At 28.1% G+C, this 24,287-nt stretch overlaps 1 protein-coding gene and 1 long non-coding RNA gene across 13 annotated transcripts in view; both read right to left on the bottom strand.

Moving 5' to 3' along the window:
* Nucleotides 1-7,118: 7,118 nt before the first annotated feature.
* LOC113559002 lies at nucleotides 7,119-8,207 on the bottom strand. Its single transcript, XR_003405797.1, has 4 exons — nucleotides 8,069-8,207; nucleotides 7,787-8,004; nucleotides 7,461-7,590; nucleotides 7,119-7,173 (listed from the first exon to the last, which is right to left on the bottom strand). It is a non-coding gene; the product is annotated as an uncharacterized LOC113559002 (long non-coding RNA).
* Nucleotides 8,208-8,849: 642 nt separating this feature from the next.
* The window catches only part of LOC113556041, a 47,486-nt gene continuing 32,048 nt past the window's right edge, over nucleotides 8,850-24,287 (bottom strand). Inside the window, exons 1-5 of one of the 12 annotated variants that reach the window (XM_026960762.1) lie at nucleotides 23,586-23,703; nucleotides 23,407-23,521; nucleotides 22,978-23,107; nucleotides 22,561-22,690; nucleotides 8,850-8,899 (exon numbers count right to left, since the gene is read on the bottom strand). In XM_026960762.1, coding sequence (XP_026816563.1) covers nucleotides 22,584-22,690; nucleotides 22,978-23,107; nucleotides 23,407-23,484 — 315 coding nt within the window. In that variant the 5' untranslated portion in view covers nucleotides 23,485-23,521; nucleotides 23,586-23,703 and the 3' untranslated portion in view covers nucleotides 8,850-8,899; nucleotides 22,561-22,583. The other 11 variants (XM_026960760.1, XM_026960761.1, XM_026960754.1 and 8 more) reach the window with 11 other exon arrangements.

Below are 24,287 nucleotides of genomic sequence, written 5' to 3'. Positions count from 1 at the left end.
CGTATACACAAGTAGTAAAAATAAAGATAATTTTATAGCTAAAGGAATCTTTAACAGTAATAATAACAAACTAAAGGTGTTTACAAAAATTTTTATTCACATTTTTAACAATCTCAATTTTTACACTACTATTAATTTAGTACTAATTACATTCAATAACCAATACCATACATTGCATTATATTTTCAACATCTTCAAGTCCATTATTAACATAGGATGTTGATACTTTCCCACGTGTGAGAATGTGAATCCATGTCTCAGCATGCCTTGTGTGATCTTCCGTAGTGCCATCTAAAAATATGTAGTCAATTAAATTTGTATAATGGTTGGAGAATAACTTGAGAATTCAGTGTTTTATAAGCATTTAAATTATAATTTGTATATGAGTAAAAAGTATCAAATACAACTGAGTTGGTATAGTTTTTATAGTGTAACAGGTTTTTGAAATTTATGAAAGTTAATAATGGGAAATTAGGAATCATTTACTTAATGTAATGGTCAGGGTTTCATGACACTAAACTGTTGTTACATTACTATTCATTTCCTATCAATTACATTCCATAACCATTACACGTACATTGCATATAACATGTATTATTCTCAGCATCTTCTAGTCCATTTGCAACGTAGGCTGTTTGATACTATCTCCCACGTCGTGAGAATGTGATTCATGTATCAGCGTGACTTGAGTGATCTGCCGTACTGCCTTCTAAAAATATGTAGTCAATTAAATTCGTATAATGGTTGTAGAATAACTTGGAGAATTCAGTGTTTATAAGCATTTAATTATGAATTTGTTTATATGAGTCAAAAGTATCAATACAACTGAGTTGTATAATGTTTATAAAGTAACAGGTTATTGGAAAAATTAGGAGTCAATAATGGAAAATTAGAATCATTTACTTTATGTAATGGTCAGGGTTTCATAGACACCATCTTTTTGATGCACTTCTATCAATTGAATTTAATTACTTTGAGTAACTATTATATCGTAGACTGCATTAAACCTGCAATATTCTCGACCTCCTCCAGTCCATTATGTAGGATTTTGATACTTTCCACTTGTGAGATAAGTGAATCCATGCGTCTCCATTCCTGAGTAACTGCTGTATTGTCATCTGAAAAATGTAGTCTTTTAAATATGTTTTATAAATGAATTATAAAATGACACTACAACACACACCATAAGAGTACTAAAATTTATATATGACAACTAGTACGCGGCCAACACTGATTAATTCAGATATGGAAAAAAACTAACGGACAAACTTCATTCTTATTACAAAAAATTTGAAAACACTTTACAGCTGAAGATCATATACCCATAATATAAATGTAAAACTGCAAAAATATACGAATTAAAACGTATTACCCATGATAAGAAACAATAATATTGATAAAACCATATAAGATAGTACAAATCTACTGGATTGTTTTGTTTGATTATAACGTAAAAATAGTGTATTTAATGAATGCACTTGTACAATATCCTATAATTGATCATATTCAAATTGAAATAAATAAGAATTTGTATTATTTGTCAATAGTATGTTTTATAGTGTGTCCAAAGCATGAGGTTAAATGAAACGGGTGACGATTTTAATAATGGTATAATACAATCATTTATTTCATCATTTGGACAACTTTTTTAAACATTAACTTAATATTAGAGTGTTTTATATACAACTTAAAATATGAATTTGTGAATTCCGTCTTGTTTATCGTATACACAAGTAGTAAAAATAAAGATAATTTTATAGCTAAAGGAATCTTTAACAGTAATAATAACAAACTAAAGGTGTTTACAAAATTTTTATTCACATTTTTAACAAATCTCAATTTTTACACTACTATTATTTAGTACTAATTACATTCAATACCAATACACATACATTGCATTATTATTTTCAACATCTTCAAGTCCATTATTAACATAGGATGTTGATACTTTCCCACGTGTGAGAAATGTGAATCCATGTCTCAGCATGCTTGTGTGATCTGCCGTAGTGCCATCTAAAAATATGTAGTCAATTAAATTTGTATATGTTGGAGAATAACTTGAGAATTCAGTGTTTTTATAAGCATTTAAATTATGAATTTGTAATATGAGTAAAAAGTATCAAATACAACTGAGTTGTATAGTGTTTATAGTGTAACAGGTTATTTGAAATTTATGAAAGTTAATAATGGGAAATTAGAATCATTTACTTAATGTAATGGTCAGGGTTTCATGACACTAAACTGTTGTTACATTACTATTCATTTCCTATCAATTACATTCAATAACCATTACACGTACATTGCATATAACATGTATTATTCTCAGCATCTTCTAGTCCATTTGCAACGTAGGCTGTTGATACTATCCCACGCGTGAGAAATGTGAATTCATGTATCAGCAGTGACTTGAGTGATCTGCCGTACTGCCTTCTAAAAAATATGTAGTCAATTAAATTCGTATAATGGTTGGAGAATAACTTGAGAATTCAGTGTTTTATAAGCATTTAAAATTATGAATTTGTTATATGAGTCAAAAGTATCAATACAACTGAGTTGTATAATGTTTATAAAGTAACAGGTTATTGGAAAATTATGAAAGTCAATAATGGAAAATTAGAATCATTTACTTTATGTAATGGTCAGGGTTTCATGACACCATCTTTTTGATGCACTTCTATCAATTGAATTTTAATTACTTGAGTAACTATTATACGTAGACTGCATTAAACCTGCAATATTCTCGACCTCTCCAGTCCATTATGTAGGATGTTGATACTTTCCCACGTGTGAGATAAGTGAATCCATGCGTCTCCATTCCTTGAGTAAACTGCTGTATTGTCATCTGAAAAAATGTAGTCTTTTAAATATGTTTTATAAATGAATTATAAAATGACACTACAACACACCATAAGAAGTACTAAAATTATATATGACAACTAGTACGCGGCCAACACTGATTAATTCAGATATGGAAAAAAACTAACGGACAAACTTCATTCTTATTACAAAAAATTTGAAAACAATTTACAGCTGAAGATCATATACCCATAATATAAAAAATGTAAAACTGCAAAATATACGAAATTAAAACGTATTACCCATGATAAGAAACAATAATATTGATAAACCATATAGATAGTACAAATCTACTGGATTGTTTTGTTTGATTATAACGTAAAAATAGTGTATTTAATGAATGCACTTGTACATATCCTATAATTGATCATATTCAAATTGAAATAAATAAGAATTTGTATTATTTGTCAATAGTATGTTTTATAGTGTGTCCAAAGCATGAGGTTAAATGAACGGGTGACGATTTTAAATAATGTATAATACAATCATTTATTTCATCATTTGGACAACTTTTTAAACATTAACTTAATATTAGAGTGTTTTATATACACTTAAAATATGAATTTGTGAATTCCGTCTTGTTTATCGTATACACAAGTAGTAAAATAAAGATAATTTTATAGCTAAAGGAATCTTTAACAGTAATAATAACACTAAAGGTGTTTACAAATTTTTATTCACATTTTTAACAAATCTCAATTTTTACACTACTATTAATTTAGTACTAATTACATTCAATAACCAATACACATACATTGCATTATTATTTTCAACATCTTCAAGTCCATTATTAACATAGGATGTTGATACTTTCCCACGTGTGAGAAATGTGAATCCATGTCTCAGCATGCCTTGTGTGATCTGCCGTAGTGCCATCTAAAAATATGTAGTCAATTAAATTTGTATAATGGTTGGAGAATAACTTGAGAATTCAGTGTTTTATAAGCATTTAAATTATGAATTTGTAATATGAGTAAAAAGTATCAAATACAACTGAGTTGTATAGTGTTTATAGTGTAACAGGTTATTTGAAATTTATGAAAGTTAATAATGGGAAATTAGAATCATTTACTTAATGTAATGGTCAGGGTTTCATGACACTAAACTGTTGTTACATTACTATTCATTTCCTATCAATTACATTCAATAACCATTACACGTACATTGCATATAACATGTATTATTCTCAGCATCTTCTAGTCCCTTTGCAACGTAGGCTGTTGATACTATCCCACGCGTGAGAAATGTGAATTCATGTATCAGCATGACTTGAGTGATCTGCCGTACTGCCTTCTAAAAATATGTAGTCAATTAAATTCGTATAATGGTTGGAGAATAACTTGAGAATTCAGTGTTTTATAAGCATTTAAATTATGAATTTGTTATATGAGTCAAAAGTATCAAATACAACTGAGTTGTATAATTTTTATAAAGTAACAGGTTATTGGAAAATTATGAAAGTCAATAATGGAAAATTAGAATCATTTACTTATGTAATGGTCAGGGTTTCATGACACCATCTTTTTGATGCACTTCTAATCAATTGAATTTTAATTACTTTGAGTAACTATTATTCGTAGACTGCATTAAACCTGCAATATTCTCGACCTCCTCCAGTCCATTAATGTAGGATTTTGATACTTTCCCACGTGTGAGATAAGTGAATCCATGCGTCTCCATTCTTGAGTAAACTGCTGTATTGTCATCTGAAAAAATGTAGTCTTTTAAATATGTTTTATAAATGAATTATAAAATGACACTACAACACACCATAAGAAGTACTAAAATTTATATATGACAACTAGTACGGCGGCCAACACTGATTAATTCAGATATGGAAAAACACTAACGGACAAACTTCATTCTTATTACAAAAAAATTTGAAAACAATTTACAGCTGAAGATCATATACCCATAATATAAAGTAAAACTGCAAAAATATACGAAATTAAAAACGTATTAACCCATGATAAGAAACAATAATATTGATAAACCATATAAGATAGTACAATCTACTGGATTGTTTGTTTGATTATAACGTAAAAATAGTGTATTTAATGAATGCACTTGTACAATATCCTATAATTGATCATATTCAAATTGAAATAAATAAGAATTTGTATTATTTGTCAATAGTATGTTTTATAGTGTGTCCAAAGCATGAGGTTAAATGAAACGGGTTGACGATTTTAATAATGGTATAATACAATCATTTATTTCATCATTTGGACAACTTTTTTAAACATTAACTTAATATTAGAGTGTTTTATATACACTTAAAATATGATTTGTGAATTCCGTCTTGTTTATCGTATACACAAGTAGTAAAAATAAAGATAATTTTATAGCTAAAGGATCTTTAACAGTAATAATAACAAACTAAGGTGTTTACAAAATTTTATTCACATTTTTAACAAATCTCAATTTTACACTACTATTATTTAGTACTAATTACATTCAATAACCACTACACATACATTGCATTATTATTTTCAACATCTTCAAGTCCATTATTAACATAGGATGTTGATACTTTCCCACGTGTGAGAATGTGAATCCATGTCTCAGCATGCCTTGTGTGATCTGCCGTAGTGCCATCTAAAAATATGTAGTCAATTAAATTTGTATAATGGTTGGAGAATACTTGAGAATTCAGTGTTTTATAAGCATTTAAATTATGAATTTGTAATATGAGTAAAAAGTATCAAATACAACTGAGTTGTATAGTGTTTATAGTGTAACAGGTTATTTGAAATTTATGAAAGTTAATAATGGGAAATTAGAATCATTTACTTAATGTAATGTCAGGGTTTCATGACACTAACTGTTGTTACATACTATTCATTTCCTATCAATTACATTCAATAACCATTACACGTACATTGCATATAACATGTATTATTCTCAGCATCTTCTAGTCCATTTGCAACGTAGGCTGTTGATACTATCCCACGTGTGAGTAAATGTGAATTCATGTATCAGCGTGACTTGAGTGATCTGCCGTACTGCCTTCTAAAAATATGTAGTCAATTAAATTCGTAAAATGGTTGTAGAATAACTTGAGAATTCAGTGTTTTATAAGCATTTAAATTATGAATTTGTTATATGAGTCAAAAGTATCAAATACAACTGAGTTGTATGATGTTTATAAGTAACAGGTTATTGGAAAATTATGAAAGTCAATAATGGAAAATTAGAATCATTTACTTTATGTAATGGTCAGGGTTTCATGACACCATCTTTTTGATGCACTTCTATCAATTGAATTTTAATTACTTTGAGTAACTATTATACGTAGACTGCATTAAACCTGCAATATTCTCGACCTCCTCCAGTCCATTAATGTAGGATTTTGATACTTCCCACGTGTGAGATAGTGAATCCATGCGTCTCCATTCCTTGATTAAACTGCTGTATTGTCATCTGAAAAAATGTAGTCTTTTAAATATGTTTTATAAATGAATTATAAATGACACTACAACACACCATAAGAAGTACTAAAATTTATATATGACAACTAGTACGCGGCCAACACTGATTATCAGATATGGAAAAAAACTAACGGACAAACTTCATTCTTATTACAAAAAATTTGAAAACAATTTACAGCTGAAGATCATATACCCATAATATAATGTAAAACTGCAAAAATATACGAAATTAAAACGTATTACCCATGATAAGACACAATAATATTGATAAACCATATAAGATAGTACAAATCTACTGGATTGTTTTGTTTGATTATAACGTAAAAATAGTGTATTTAATGAATGCACTTGTACAATATCCTATAATTGATCATATTCAAATTGAAATAATAAGAATTTGTATTATTTGTCAATAGTATGTTTTATAGTGTGTCCAAAGCATGAGGTTAAAGTGAACGGGTGACGATTTTAATAATGGTATAATACAATCATTTATTTCATCATTTGGACAACTTTTTTAAACATTAACTTATATTAGAGTGTTTTATATACAACTTAAAATATGATTTGTGAATTCCGTCTTGTTTATCGTATACACAAGTAGTAAAATAAAGATAATTTTATAGCTAAAGGAATCTTTAACAGTAATAATAACAACTAAAGGTGTTACAAATTTTTATTCACATTTTTAACAAATCTCATTTTTACACTACTATTAATTTAGTACTAATTACATTCAATAACCATAAAACCAAAACCCATACATTGCATTATTATTTTCAACATCTTCAAGTCCATTATTAACATAGGATGTTGATACTTTCCCACGTGTGAGAAATGTGAATCCATGTCTCAGCATGCCTTGTGTGATCTGCCGTAGTGCCATCTAAAAATATGTAGTCAATTAAATTTGTATAATGGTTGGAGAATAACTTGAGAATTCAGTGTTTTATAAGCATTTAAATTATGAATTTGTAATATGAGTAAAAAGTATCAAATACAACTGAGTTGTATAGTGTTTATAGTGTAACAGGTTATTTGAAATTTATGAAAGTTAATAATGGGAAATTAGAATCATTTACTTAATGTAATGGTCAGGGTTTCATGACACTAAACTGTTGTTACATTACTATTCATTTCCTATCAATTACATTCAATAACCATTACACGTACATTGCATATAACATGTATTATTCTCAGCATCTTCTAGTCCATTTGCAACGTAGGCTGTTGATACTATCCCACGTGTGAGTAATGTGAATTCATGTATCAGCGTGACTTGAGTGATCTGCCGTACTGCCTTCTAAAAATATGTAGTCAATTAAATTCGTAAAATGGTTGTAGAATAACTTGAGAATTCAGTGTTTTATAAGCATTTAAATTATGAATTTGTTATATGAGTCAAAAGTATCAAATACAACTGAGTTGTATGATGTTTATAAAGTAACAGGTTATTGAAAAATTATGAAAGTCAATAATGGAAAATTAGAATCATTTACTTTATGTAATGGTCAGGGTTTCATGACACCATCTTTTTGATGCACTTCTATCAATTGAATTTTAATTACTTTGAGTAACTATTATACGTAGACTGCATTAAACCTGCAATATTCTCGACCTCCTCCAGTCCATTAATGTAGGATTTTGATACTTTCCCACGTGTGAGATAAGTGAATCCATGCGTCTCCATTCCTTGAGTAAACTGCTGTATTGTCATCTGAAAAAATGTAGTCTTTTAAATATGTTTTATAAATGAATTATAAAATGACACTACAACACACCATAAGAAGTACTAAAATTTATATATGACAACTAGTACGCGGCCAACACTGATTAATTCAGATATGGAAAAAAACTAACGGACAAACTTCATTCTTATTACAAAAAATTTGAAAACAATTTACAGCTGAAGATCATATACCCATAATTAATGTAAAACTGCAAAAATATACGAAATTAAAACGTATTACCCATGATAAGAAACAATAATATTGATAAACCATATAAGATAGTACAAATCTACTGGATTGTTTTTGTTTGATTATAACGTAAAATAGTTGTATTTAATGAATGCCCTTGTACAATATCCTATAATTGATCATATTCAAATTGAAATAAATAAGAATTTGTATTATTTGTCAATAGTATGTTTTATAGTGTGGTCCAAAGCATGAGGTTAAATGAAACGGGTGACGATTTTAATAATGGTATAATACAATCATTTATTTCATCATTTGGACAACTTTTTTAAACATTAACTTAATATTAGAGTGTTTATATACAACTTAAAATATGAATTTGTGAATTCCGTCTTGTTTATCGTATACACAAGTAGTAAAAAATAAAGATAATTTTATAGCTAAAGGAATCTTTAACAGTAATATAACAAACTAAAGGTGTTTACAAAATTTTTATTCACATTTTAACAAATCTCAATTTTTACACTACTATTAATTTAGTACTAATTACATTCAATAACCAATACACATACATTGCATTATTATTTTCAACATCTTCAAGTCCATTATTAACATAGGATGTTGATACTTTCCCACGTGTGAGAATGTGAATCCATGTCTCAGCATGCCTTGTGTGATCTGCCGTAGTGCCATCTAAAATATGTAGTCAATTAAATTTGTATATGGTTGGAGAATAACTTGAGAATTCAGTGTTTTATACGCATTTAAATTATGAATTTGTAATATGAGTAAAAGTATCAAATACAGCTGAGTTGTATAGTGTTTATAGTGTAACAGGTTATTTGAAATTTATGAAAGTTAATAATGGGAAATTAGAATCATTTACTTAATGTAATGGTCAGGGTTTCATGACACTAAACTGTTGTTACATTACTATTCATTTCCTATCAATTACATTCAATAACCATTACACGTACATTGCATATAACATGTATTATTCTCAGCATCTTCTAGTCCATTTGCAACGTAGGCTGTTGATACTATCCCACTTGTGAGAACTGTGAATTCATGTATCAGCGTGACTTGAGTGATCTGCCGTACTGCCTTCTAAAAATATGTAGTCAATTAAATTTGTATAATGGTTGGAGAATAACTTGAGAATTCAGTGTTTTATAAGCATTTAAATTATGAATTTTTATATGAGTCAAAAGTATCAAATACACTGAGTTGTATAATGTTTATAAAAGTAACAGGTTATTGGAAAATTATGAAAGTCAATAATGGAAAATTAGAATCATTTACTTTATGTAATGGTCAGGGTTTCATGACACCATCTTTTTGATGCACTTCTATCAATTGAATTTTAATTACTTTGAGTAACTATTATACGTAGACTGCATTAAACCTGCAATATTCTCGACCTCCTCCAGTCCATTAATGTAGGATGTTGATACTTTCCCACGTGTGAGATAAGTGAATCCATGCGTCTCCATTCCTTGAGTAACTGCTGTATTGTCATCTGAAAAAATGTAGTCTTTTAAATATGTTTATAAATGAATTATAAAATGACACTACAACACACCATAAGAAGTACTAAAATTTATATATGACAACTAGTACGCGGCCAACACTGATTAATTCAGATATTGAAAAAAACTAACGGACAAACTTCATTCTTATTACAAAAAATTTGAAAACAATTTACAGCTGAAGATCATATACCCATAATATAAATGTAAAACTGCAAAAATATACGAAATTAAAAACGTATTAGCCCATGATAAGAAACAATAATATTGATAAACCATATAAGATAGTACAAATCTACTGGATTGTTTTGTTTGATTATAACGTAAAAATAGTGTATTTAATGAATGCACTTGTACAATATCCTATAATTGATCATATTCAAATTGAAATAAATAAGAATTTGTATTATTTGTCAATAGTATGTTTTATAGTGTGTCCAAAGCATGAGGTTAAATGAAACGGGTGACGATTTAATAATGGTATAATACAATCATTTATTTCATCATTTGGACAACTTTTTAAACATTAACTTAATATTAGAGTGTTTTATATACAACTTAAAATATGAATTTGTGAATTCCGTCTTGTTTATCGTATACACAAGTAGTAAAAATAAGATAATTTTATAGCTAAAGGAATCTTTAACAGTAATAATAACAAACTAAAGGTGTTTACAAAATTTTTATTCACATTTTTAACAAATCTCAATTTTTACACTACTATTAATTTAAGTACTAATTACATTCAATAACCAATACACATACATTGCATTATTATTTTCAACATCTTCAGTCCATTATTAACATAGGATGTTGATACTTTCCCACGTGTGAGAAATGTGAATCCATGTCTCAGCATGCCTTGTGTGATCTGCCGTAGTGCCATCTAAAAATATGTAGTCAATTAAATTTGTATAATGGTTGGAGAATACTTGAGATTCAGTGTTTATAAGCATTTAAATTATGAATTTGTAATATGAGTAACAAGTATCAAATACAACTGATTTGTATAGTGTTTATAGTGTAACAGGTTATTTGAAATTTATGAAAGTTAATAATGGGAAATTAGAATCATTTACTTAATGTAATGGTCAGGGTTTCATGACACTAAACTGTTGTTACATTACTATTCATTCCTATCAATTACTTCAATAACCATTACACGTACATTGCATATAACATGTATTATTCTCAGCATCTTCTAGTCCATTGCAACGTAGGCTGTTGATACTATCCCCCGCGTGAGAAATGTGAATTCATGTATCAGCGTGACTTGAGTGATCTGCCGTACTGCCTTCTAAAAATATGTAGTCAATTAATTCGTATACATGGTTGGAGAATAACTTGAGATTCAGTGTTTTATAAGCATTTAAATTATGAATTTGTTTATATGAGTCAAAAGTATCAAATACAACTGAGTTGTATAATGTTTATAAAGTAACAGGTTATTGGAAAAATTATGAAAGTCAATAATGGAAAATTAGAATCATTTACTTTATGTAATGTCAGGGTTTCATGACACCATCTTTTGATGCACTTCTATCAATTGAATTATTACTTACTTTGAGTAACTATTATACGTAGACTGCATTAAACCTGCAATATTCTCGACCTCCTCCAGTCCATTAATGTAGGATGTTGATACTTTCCCACGTGTGAGATAAGTGAATCCATGCGTCTCCATTCCTTGAGTAAACTGCTGTATTGTCATCTGAAAAAATGTAGTCTTTTAAAATATGTTTTATAAATGATTATAAATGACACTACAACACACCATAAGAAGTACTAAAATTTATATATGACAACTAGTACGCGGCCAACACTGATTAAATTCAGATATGGAAAAAACTAACGGACAAACTTCATTCTTATTACAAAAAATTTGAAAACAATTTACAGCTGAGATCATATACCCATAATATAAATGTAAAACTGCAAAAATATACGAAATTAAAACGTATTACCCATGATAAGAAACAATAATATTGATAAACCATATAAGATAGTACAAATCTACTGGATTGTTTTGTTTGATTATAACGTAAAATAGTGTATTTAATGAATGCACTTGTACAATATCCTATAATTGATCATATTCAAATTGAAATAAATAAGAATTTGTATTATTTGTCAATAGTATGTTTTATAGTGTGTCCAAAGCATGAGGTTAAATGAAACGGGTGACGATTTTAATAATGGTATAATACAATCATTTATTTCATCATTTGGACAACTTTTTTAAACATTAACTTAATATTAGAGTGTTTTATATACAACTTAAAATATGAATTTGTGAATTCCGTCTTGTTTATCGTATACACAAGTAGTAAAAATAAAGATAATTTTATAGCTAAAGGAATCTTTAACAGTAATAATAACAAACTAAAGGTGTTTACAAAATTTTATTCACATTTTTAACAAATCTCAATTTTTACACTACTATTAATTTAGTACTAATTACATTCAATAACCAATACACATACATTGCAATTATTATTTTCAACATCTTCAAGTCCATTATTAACATAGGATGTTGATACTTTCCCACGTGTGAGAAATGTGAATCCATGTCTCAGCATGCCTTGGTGAATCTGCGTAGTGCCATCTAAAATATGTAGTCAATTAATTTGTATAATGGTTGGAGAATAACTTGAGAATTCAGTGTTTTATAAGCATTTAAATTATGAATTTGTAATATGAGTAAAAAGTATCAAATACAACTGAGTTGTATAGTGTTTTATAGTGTAACAGTTATTTGAAATTTATGAAAGTTAATAATGGGAAATTAGAATCATTTACGTAATGTAATGGTCAGGGTTTCATGACACTAAACTGTTGTTACATTACTATTCATTTCCTATCAATTACATTCAATAACCATTACACGTACATTGCATATAACATGTATTATTCTCAGCATCTTCTAGTCCATTTGCAACGTAGGCTGTTGATACTATCCCACGCGTGAGAAATGTGAATTCATGTATCAGCGTGACTTGAGTGATCTGCCGTACTGCCTTCTAAAAATATGTAGTCAATTAAATTCGTATAATGGTTGGAGAATAACTTGATAATTCAGTGTTTTATAAGCATTTAAATTATGAATTTGTTATATGAGTCAAAAGTATCAAATACAACTGAGTTGTATAATGTTTATAAAGTAACAGGTTATTGGAAAATTATGAAAGTCAATAATGGAAAATTAGAATCATTTACTTTATGTAATGGTCAGGGTTTCATGACACCATCTTTTGATGCACTTCTATCATTGAATTTTAATTACTTTGAGTAACTATTATACGTAGACTGCATTAAACCTGCAATATTCTCGACCTCCTCCAGTCACATTAATGTAGGATGTTGATACTTTCCCACGTGTGAGATAAGTGAATCCATGCGTCTCCATTCCTTGAGTAAACTGCTGTATTGTCATCTGAAAAATGTAGTCTTTTAAATATGTTTATAAATGAATTATAAAATGACACTACAACACACCATAAGAAGTACTAAAATTTATATATGACAACTAGTACGGCGGCCAACACTGATTAATTCAGATATGGAAAAAAACTAACGGACAAACTTCATTCTTATTACAAAAAATTTGAAAACAATTTACAGCTGAAGATCATATACCCATAATATAAATGTAAAACTGCAAAAATATACGAAATTAAAACGTATTACCCATGATAAGAAACAATAATATTGATAAACCATATAAGATAGTACAAATCTACTGGATTGTTTTGTTTGATTATAACGTAAAAATAGTGTATTTAATGAATGCACTTGTACAATATCCTATAATTGATCATATTCAAATTGAAATAAATAAGAATTTGTATTATTTGTCAATAGTATGTTTTATAGTGTGTCCAAAGCATGAGGTTAAATGAAACGGTGACGATTTTAATATGGTATAATACAATCATTTATTTCATCATCATTTGGGACAACTTTTTTAAACATTAACTTAATAGTAGAGTGTTTTATATACAACTTAAAATATGAATTTGTGAATTCCGTCTTGTTTATCGTATACACAAGTAGTAAAATAAAGATAATTTTATAGCTAAAGGAATCTTTAACAGTAATAATAACAAACTAAAGGTGTTTACAAAATTTTTATTCACATTTTTAACAAATCTCAATTTTTACACTACTATTAATTTAGTACTAATTACATTCAATAACCAATACACATACATTGCATTATTATTTTCAACATCTTCAAGTCCATTATTAACATAGGATGTTGATACTTTCCCACGTGTGAGAAATGTGAATCCATGTCTCAGCATGCCTTGTGTGATCTGCCGTAGTGCCATCTAAAAATATGTAGTCAATTAAATTTGTATAATGGTTGGAGAATAACTTGAGAATTCAGTGTTTTATAAGCATTTAAATTTATGAATTTGTAATATGAGTAAAAAGTATCAAATACAACTGAGTTGTATAGTGTTTATAGTGTAACAGGTTATTTGAAATTTATGAAGTTAATAATGGGAAATTAGAATCATTTACTTAATGTACTGGTCAGGGTTTCATGACACTAAACTGTTGTTACATTACTATTCATTTCCTATCAATTACATTCAATAAACCATTACACGTACATTGCATATAACATGTATTATTCGCAGCATCTTCTAGTCCATTTGCAACGTAGGCTGTTGATACTATCCCACGCGGTGAGAAATGTGAATTCATGTATCAGCGTGACTTGAGTGATCTTGCCGTACTGCCTTCTAAAAATATGTAGTCAATTAAATTCGTATAATGTTGGAGAATAACTGAGAATTCAGTGTTTATAAGCATTTAAATTATGAATTTGTTATATGAGTCAAAAGTATCAAATACAACTGAGTTGTATAATGTTTATAAAGTAACAGGTTATTGGAAAATTATGAAAGTCAATAATGGAAAATTAGAATCATTTACTTTATGTAATGGTCAGGGTTTCATGACACCATCTTTTTGATGCACTTCTATCAATTGAATTTTAATTACTTTGAGTAACTATTATACGTAGACTGCATTAAACCTGCAATATTCTCGACCTCCTCCAGTCCATTAATGTAGGATGTTGATACTTTCCCACGTGTGAGATAAGTGAATCCATGCGTCTCCATTCCTTGAGTAAACTGCTGTATTGTCATCTGAAAAAATGTAGTCTTTTAAATATGTTTTATAAATGAATTATAAAATGACACTACAACACACCATAAGAAGTACTAAAATTTATATATGACAACTAGTACGCGGCCAACACTGATTAATTCAGATATGGAAAAAAACTAACGGACAAACTTCATTCTTATTACAAAAAATTTGAAAACAATTTACAGCTGAAGATCATATACCCATAATATAAATGTAAAACTGCAAAAATATACGAAATTAAAACGTATTACCCATGATAAGAAACAATAATATTGATAAACCATATAAGATAGTACAAATCTACTGGATTGTTTTGTTTGATTATAACGTAAAAATAGTGTATTTAATGAATGCACTTGTACAATATCCTATAATTGATCATATTCAAATTGAAATAAATAAGAATTTGTATTATTTGTCAATAGTATGTTTTATAGTGTGTCCAAAGCATGAGGTTAAATGAAACGGGTGACGATTTTAATAATGGTATAATACAATCATTTATTTCATCATTTGGACAACTTTTTTAAACATTAACTTAATATTAGAGTGTTTTATATACAACTTAAAATATGAATTTGTGAATTCCGTCTTGTTTATCGTATACACAAGTAGTAAAAATAAAGATAATTTTATAGCTAAAGGAATCTTTAACAGTAATAATAACAAACTAAAGGTGTTTACAAAATTTTTATTCACATTTTTAACAAATCTCAATTTTTACACTACTATTAATTTAGTACTAATTACATTCAATAACCAATACACATACATTGCATTATTATTTTCAACATCTTCAAGTCCATTATTAACATAGGATGTTGATACTTTCCCACGTGTGAGAAATGTGAATCCATGTCTCAGCATGCCTTGTGTGATCTGCCGTAGTGCCATCTAAAAATATGTAGTCAATTAAATTTGTATAATGGTTGGAGAATAACTTGAGAATTCAGTGTTTTATAAGCATTTAAATTATGAATTTGTAATATGAGTAAAAAGTATCAAATACAACTGAGTTGTATAGTGTTTATAGTGTAACAGGTTATTTGAAATTTATGAAAGTTAATAATGGGAAATTAGAATCATTTACTTAATGTAATGGTCAGGGTTTCATGACACTAAACTGTTGTTACATTACTATTCATTTCCTATCAATTACATTCAATAACCATTACACGTACATTGCATATAACATGTATTATTCTCAGCATCTTCTAGTCCATTTGCAACGTAGGCTGTTGATACTATCCCACGCGTGAGAAATGTGAATTCATGTATCAGCGTGACTTGAGTGATCTGCCGTACTGCCTTCTAAAAATATGTAGTCAATTAAATTCGTATAATGGTTGGAGAATAACTTGAGAATTCAGTGTTTTATAAGCATTTAAATTATGAATTTGTTATATGAGTCAAAAGTATCAAATACAACTGAGTTGTATAATGTTTATAAAGTAACAGGTTATTGGAAAATTATGAAAGTCAATAATGGAAAATTAGAATCATTTACTTTATGTAATGGTCAGGGTTTCATGACACCATCTTTTTGATGCACTTCTATCAATTGAATTTTAATTACTTTGAGTAACTATTATACGTAGACTGCATTAAACCTGCAATATTCTCGACCTCCTCCAGTCCATTAATGTAGGATGTTGATACTTTCCCACGTGTGAGATAAGTGAATCCATGCGTCTCCATTCCTTGAGTAAACTGCTGTATTGTCATCTGAAAAAATGTAGTCTTTTAAATATGTTTTATAAATGAATTTAAAATGACACTACAACACACCATAAGAAGTACTAAAATTTATATATGACAACTAGTACGCGGCCAACACTGATTAATTCAGATATGGAAAAAAACTAACGGACAAACTTCATTCTTATTACAAAAAATTTGAAAACAATTTACAGCTGAAGATCATATACCCATAATATAAATGTAAAACTGCAAAAATATACGAAATTAAAACGTATTACCCATGATAAGAAACAATAATATTGATAAACCATATAAGATAGTACAATCTACTGGATTGTTTGTTTGATTATAACGTAAAAATAGTGTATTTATGAATGCACTTGTACAATATCCTATAATTGATCATATTCAAATTGAAATAAATAAGAATTGTATTATTTGTCAATAGTATGTTTTATAGTGTGTCCAAAGCATGAGGTTAAATGAAACGGGTGACGAATTTAATAATGGTATAATACCAATCATTTATTTCATCATTTGGACAACTTTTTTAACATTAACTTAATATTAGAGTGTTTATATACAACTTAAAATATGAATTTGTGAATTCCGTCTTGTTATCGTATACACAAGTAGTAAAAATAAAGATAATTTTATAGCTAAAGGAATCTTTAACAGTATAATAACAAACTAAAGGTGTTTACAAAATTTTTATTCACATTTTTAACAAATCTCAATTTTTACACTACTATAATTTAGTACTAATTACATTCAATAACCAATACACATACATTGCATTATTATTTTCAACATCTTCAAGTCCATTATAACATAGGATGTTGATACTTTCCCACGTGTGAGAAATGTGAATCCATGTCTCAGCATGCCTTGTGTGATCTGCCGTAGTGCCATCTAAAAATATGTAGTCAATTAAATTTGTATAATGGTTGGAGAATAACTTGAGAATTCAGTGTTTTATAAGCATTTAAATTATGAATTTGTAATATGAGTAAAAAGTATCAAATACAACTGAGTTGTATAGTGTTTATAGTGTAACAGGTTATTTGAAATTTATGAAAGTTAATAATGGGAAATTAGAATCATTTACTTAATGTAATGGTCAGGGTTTCATGACACTAAACTGTTGTTACATTACTATTCATTCCTATCAATTACATTCAATAACCATTACACGTACATTGCATATAACATGTATTATTCTCAGCATCTTCTAGTCCATTTGCAACGTAGGCTGTTGATACTATCCCACGCGTGAGAAATGTGAATTCATGTATCAGCGTGACTTGAGTGATCTGCCGTACTGCCTTCTAAAAATATGTAGTCAATTAAATTCGTATAATGGTTGGAGAATAACTTGAGAATTCAGTGTTTTATAAGCATTTAAATTATGAATTTGTTATATGAGTCAAAAGTATCAAATACAACTGAGTTGTATAATGTTTATAAAGTAACAGGTTATTGAAAATTATGAAAGTCAATATGGAAAATTAGAATCATTTACTTATGTAATGGTCAGGGTTTCATGACACCATCTTTTGATGCACTTCTATCAATTGAATTTTAATTACTTTGAGTAACTATATACGTAGACTGCATTAAACCTGCAATATTCTCGACCTCCTCCAGTCCATTAATGTAGGATGTTGATACTTTCCCACGTGTGAGATAAGTGAATCCATGCGTCTCCATTCCTTGAGTAAACTGCTGTATTGTCATCTGAAAAAAATGTAGTCTTTTAAATATGTTTTATAATGAATTATAAAATGACACTACAACACACCATAAGAAGTACTAAAATTTATATATGACAACTAGTACGCGGCCAACACTGATTAATTCAGATATGGAAAAAAACTAACGGACAAACTTCATTCTTATTACAAAAATTTGAAAACAATTTACAGCTGAAGATCATATACCCATAATATAAATGTAAAACTGCAAAAATATACGAAATTAAAACGTATTACCCATGATAAGAAACAATAATATTGATAAACCATATAAGATAGTACAAATCTACTGGATTGTTTTGTTTGATTATAACGTAAAAATAGTGTATTTAATGAATGCACTTGTACAATATCCTATAATTGATCATATTCAAATTGAAATAAATAAGAATTTGTATTATTTGTCAATAGTATGTTTTATAGTGTGTCCAAAGCATGAGGTTAAATGAAACGGGTGACGATTTTAATAATGGTATAATACAATCATTTATTTCATCATTTGGACAACTTTTTTAAACATTAACTTAATATTAGAGTGTTTTATATACAACTTAAAATATGAATTTGTGAATTCCGTCTTGTTTATCGTATACACAAGTAGTAAAAATAAAGATAATTTTATAGCTAAAGGAATCTTTAACAGTAATAATAACAAACTAAAGGTGTTTACAAAATTTTTATTCACATTTTTAACAAATCTCAATTTTTACACTACTATTAATTTAGTACTAATTACATTCAATAACCAATACACATACATTGCATTATTATTTTCAACATCTTCAAGTCCATTATTAACATAGGATGTTGATACTTTCCCACGTGTGAGAAATGTGAATCCATGTCTCAGCATGCCTTGTGTGATCTGCCGTAGTGCCATCTAAAAATATGTAGTCAATTAAATTTGTATAATGGTTGGAGAATAACTTGAGAATTCAGTGTTTTATAAGCATTTAAATTATGAATTTGTAATATGAGTAAAAAGTATCAAATACAACTGAGTTGTATAGTGTTTATAGTGTAACAGGTTATTTGAAATTATGAAAGTTAATAATGGAAATTAGAATCATTTACTTAATGTAATGGTCAGGGTTTCATGACACCATCTTTTGATGCACTTCTATCAATTGAATTTTAATTACTTTGAGTAACTATTATACGTAGACTGCATTAAACCTGCAATATTCTCGACCTCTTCCAGTCCATTAATGTAGGATGTTGATACTTTCCCACGTGTGAGATAAGTGAATCCATGCGTCTCCATTCCTTGAGTAAACTGCTGTATTGTCATCTGAAAAAATGTAGTCTTTTAAATATGTTTTATAAATGAATTATAAAATGACACTACAACACACCATAAGAAGTACTAAAATTTATATATGACAACTAGTACGCGGCCAACACTGATTAATTCAGATATGGAAAAAAACTAACGGACAAACTTCATTCTTATTACAAAAAATTTGAAAACAATTTACAGCTGAAGATCATATACCCATAATATAAATGTAAAACTGCAAAAATATACGAAATTAAAACGTATTACCCATGATAAGAAACAATAATATTGATAAACCATATAAGATAGTACAAATCTACTGGATTGTTTTGTTTGATTATAACGTAAAAATAGTGTATTTAATGAATGCACTTGTACAATATCCTATAATTGATCATATTCAAATTGAAATAAATAAGAATTTGTATTATTTGTCAATAGTATGTTTTATAGTGTGTCCAAAGCATGAGGTTAAATGAAACGGGTGACGATTTTAATAATGGTATAATACAATCATTTATTTCATCATTTGGACAACTTTTTTAAACATTAACTTAATATTAGAGTGTTTTATATACAACTTAAAATATGAATTTGTGAATTCCGTCTTGTTTATCGTATACACAAGTAGTAAAAATAAAGATAATTTTATAGCTAAAGGAATCTTTAACAGTAATAATAACAAACTAAAGGTGTTTACAAAATTTTTATTCACATTTTTAACAAATCTCAATTTTTACACTACTATTAATTTAGTACTAATTACATTCAATAACCAATACACATACATTGCATTATTATTTTCAACATCTTCAAGTCCATTATTAACATAGGATGTTGATACTTTCCCACGTGTGAGAAATGTGAATCCATGCTCAGCATGCCTTGTGTGATCTGCCGTAGTGCCATCTAAAAATATGTAGTCAATTAAATTTGTATAATGGTTGGAGAATAACTTGAGAATTCAGTGTTTTATAAGCATTTAAATTATGAATTTGTAATATGAGTAAAAAGTATCAAATACAACTGAGTTGTATAGTGTTTATAGTGTAACAGGTTATTTGAAAATTATGAAAGTTAATAATGGGAAATTAGAATCATTTACTTAATGTAATGGTCAGGGTTTCATGACACTAAACTGTTGTTACATTACTATTCATTTCCTATCAATTACATTCAATAACCATTACACGTACATTGCATATAACACGTATTATTCTCAGCATCTTCTAGTCCATTTGCAACGTAGGCTGTTGATACTATCCCACGCGTGAGAAATGTGAATTCATGTATCAGCGTGACTTGAGTGATCTGCCGTACTGCCTTCTAAAAATATGTAGTCAATTAAATTCGTATAATGGTTGGAGAATAACTTGAGAATTCAGTGTTTTATAAGCATTTAAATTATGAATTTGTTATATGAGTCAAAAGTATCAAATACAACTGAGTTGTATAATGTTTATAAAGTAACAGGTTATTGGAAAATTATGAAAGTCAATAATGGAAAATTAGAATCATTTACTTTATGTAATGGTCAGGGTTTCATGACACCATCTTTTTGATGCACTTCTATCAATTGAATTTTAATTACTTTGAGTAACTATTATACGTAGACTGCATTAAACCTGCAATATTCTCGACCTCCTCCAGTCCATTAATGTAGGATGTTGATACTTTCCCACGTGTGAGATAAGTGAATCCATGCGTCTCCATTCCTTGAGTAAACTGCTGTATTGTCATCTGAAAAAATGTAGTCTTTTAAATATGTTTTATAAATGAATTATAAAATGACACTACAACACACCATAAGAAGTACTAAAATTTATATATGACAACTAGTACGCGGCCAACACTGATTAATTCAGATATGGAAAAAAACTAACGGACAAACTTCATTCTTATTACAAAAAATTTGAAAACAATTTACAGCTGAAGATCATATACCCATAATATAAATGTAAAACTGCAAAAATATACGAAATTAAAACGTATTACCCATGATAAGAAACAATAATATTGATAAACCATATAAGATAGTACAAATCTACTGGATTGTTTTGTTTGATTATAACGTAAAAATAGTGTATTTAATGAATGCACTTGTACAATATCCTATAATTGATCATATTCAAATTGAAATAAATAAGAATTTGTATTATTTGTCAATAGTATGTTTTATAGTGTGTCCAAAGCATGAGGTTAAATGAAACGGGTGACGATTTTAATAATGGTATAATACAATCATTTATTTCATCATTTGGACAACTTTTTTAAACATTAACTTAATATTAGAGTGTTTTATATACAACTTAAAATATGAATTTGTGAATTCCGTCTTGTTTATCGTATACACAAGTAGTAAAAATAAAGATAATTTTATAGCTAAAGGAATCTTTAACAGTAATAATAACAAACTAAAGGTGTTTACAAAATTTTTATTCACATTTTTAACAAATCTCAATTTTTACACTACTATTAATTTAGTACTAATTACATTCAATAACCAATACACATACATTGCATTATTATTTTCAACATCTTCAAGTCCATTATTAACATAGGATGTTGATACTTTCCCACGTGTGAGAAATGTGAATCCATGTCTCAGCATGCCTTGTGTGATCTGCCGTAGTGCCATCTAAAAATATGTAGTCAATTAAATTTGTATAATGGTTGGAGAATAACTTGAGAATTCAGTGTTTTATAAGCATTTAAATTATGAATTTGTAATATGAGTAAAAAGTATCAAATACAACTGAGTTGTATAGTGTTTATAGTGTAACAGGTTATTTGAAATTTATGAAAGTTAATAATGGGAAATTAGAATCATTTACTTAATGTAATGGTCAGGGTTTCATGACACTAAACTGTTGTTACATTACTATTCATTTCCTATCAATTACATTCAATAACCATTACACGTACATTGCATATAACACGTATTATTCTCAGCATCTTCTAGTCCATTTGCAACATAGGATGTTGATACTTTCCCACGTGTGAGATAAGTGAATCCATGCGTCAGAATTCCTTAAGTGAACTGCCGTACTGCCATCTAAAAATATGTAGTCAATTAAATTTGTATAATGGTTGGAGAATAACTTGAGAATTCAGTGTTTTATAAGCATTTAAATTATGAATTTGTAATATGAGTAAAAAGTATCAAATACAACTGAGTTGTATAATGTTTATAGTGTAACAGGTTATTTGAAAATTATGAAAGTTAATAATGGGAGATTAGAATCATTTACTTAATGTAATGGTCAGGGTTTCATGACACTAAACTTTTGTTACATTACTATTCATTTCCTATCAATTACATTCAATAACCATTACACGTACATTGCATATAACACGTATTATTCTCAGCATCTTCTAGTCCATTTGCAACGTAGGCTGTTGATACTATCCCACGCGTGAGAAATGTGAATTCATGTATCAGCGTGACTTGAGTGATCTGCCGTACTGCCTTCTAAAAATATGTAGTCAATTAAATTCGTATAATGGTTGGAGAATAACTTGAGAATTCAGTGTTTTATAAGCATTTAAATTATGAATTTGTTATATGAGTCAAAAGTATCAAATACAACTGAGTTGTATAATGTTTATAAAGTAACAGGTTATTGGAAAATTATGAAAGTCAATAATGGAAAATTAGAATCATTTACTTTATGTAATGGTCAGGGTTTCATGACACCATCTTTTTGATGCACTTCTATCAATTGAATTTTAATTACTTTGAGTAACTATTATACGTAGACTGCATTAAACCTGCAATATTCTCGACCTCCTCCAGTCCATTAATGTAGGATGTTGATACTTTCCCACGTGTGAGATAAGTGAATCCATGCGTCTCCATTCCTTGAGTAAACTGCTGTATTGTCATCTGAAAAAATGTAGTCTTTTAAATATGTTTTATAAATGAATTATAAAATGACACTACAACACACCATAAGAAGTACTAAAATTTATATATGACAACTAGTACGCGGCCAACACTGATTAATTCAGATATGGAAAAAAACTAACGGACAAACTTCATTCTTATTACAAAAATTTGAAAACAATTTACAGCTGAAGATCATATACCCATAATATAAATGTAAAACTGCAAAAATATACGAAATTAAAACGTATTACCCATGATAAGAAACAATAATATTGATAAACCATATAAGATAGTACAAATCTACTGGATTGTTTTGTTTGATTATAACGTAAAAATAGTGTATTTAATGAATGCACTTGTACAATATCCTATAATTGATCATATTCAAATTGAAATAAATAAGAATTTGTATTATTTGTCAATAGTATGTTTTATAGTGTGTCCAAAGCATGAGGTTAAATGAAACGGGTGACGATTTTAATAATGGTATAATACAATCATTTATTTCATCATTTGGACAACTTTTTTAAACATTAACTTAATATTAGAGTGTTTTATATACAACTTAAAATATGAATTTGTGAATTCCGTCTTGTTTATCGTATACACAAGTAGTAAAAATAAAGATAATTTTATAGCTAAAGGAATCTTTAACAGTAATAATAACAAACTAAAGGTGTTTACAAAATTTTTATTCACATTTTTAACAAATCTCAATTTTTACACTACTATTAATTTAGTACTAATTACATTCAATAACCAA

Source organism: Rhopalosiphum maidis, chromosome 3, assembly GCF_003676215.2.
Source record: "Rhopalosiphum maidis isolate BTI-1 chromosome 3, ASM367621v3, whole genome shotgun sequence".
Taxonomy (NCBI): domain Eukaryota; kingdom Metazoa; phylum Arthropoda; class Insecta; order Hemiptera; family Aphididae; genus Rhopalosiphum; species Rhopalosiphum maidis.
This window is presented reverse-complemented; position numbering and strand designations above follow the sequence as displayed.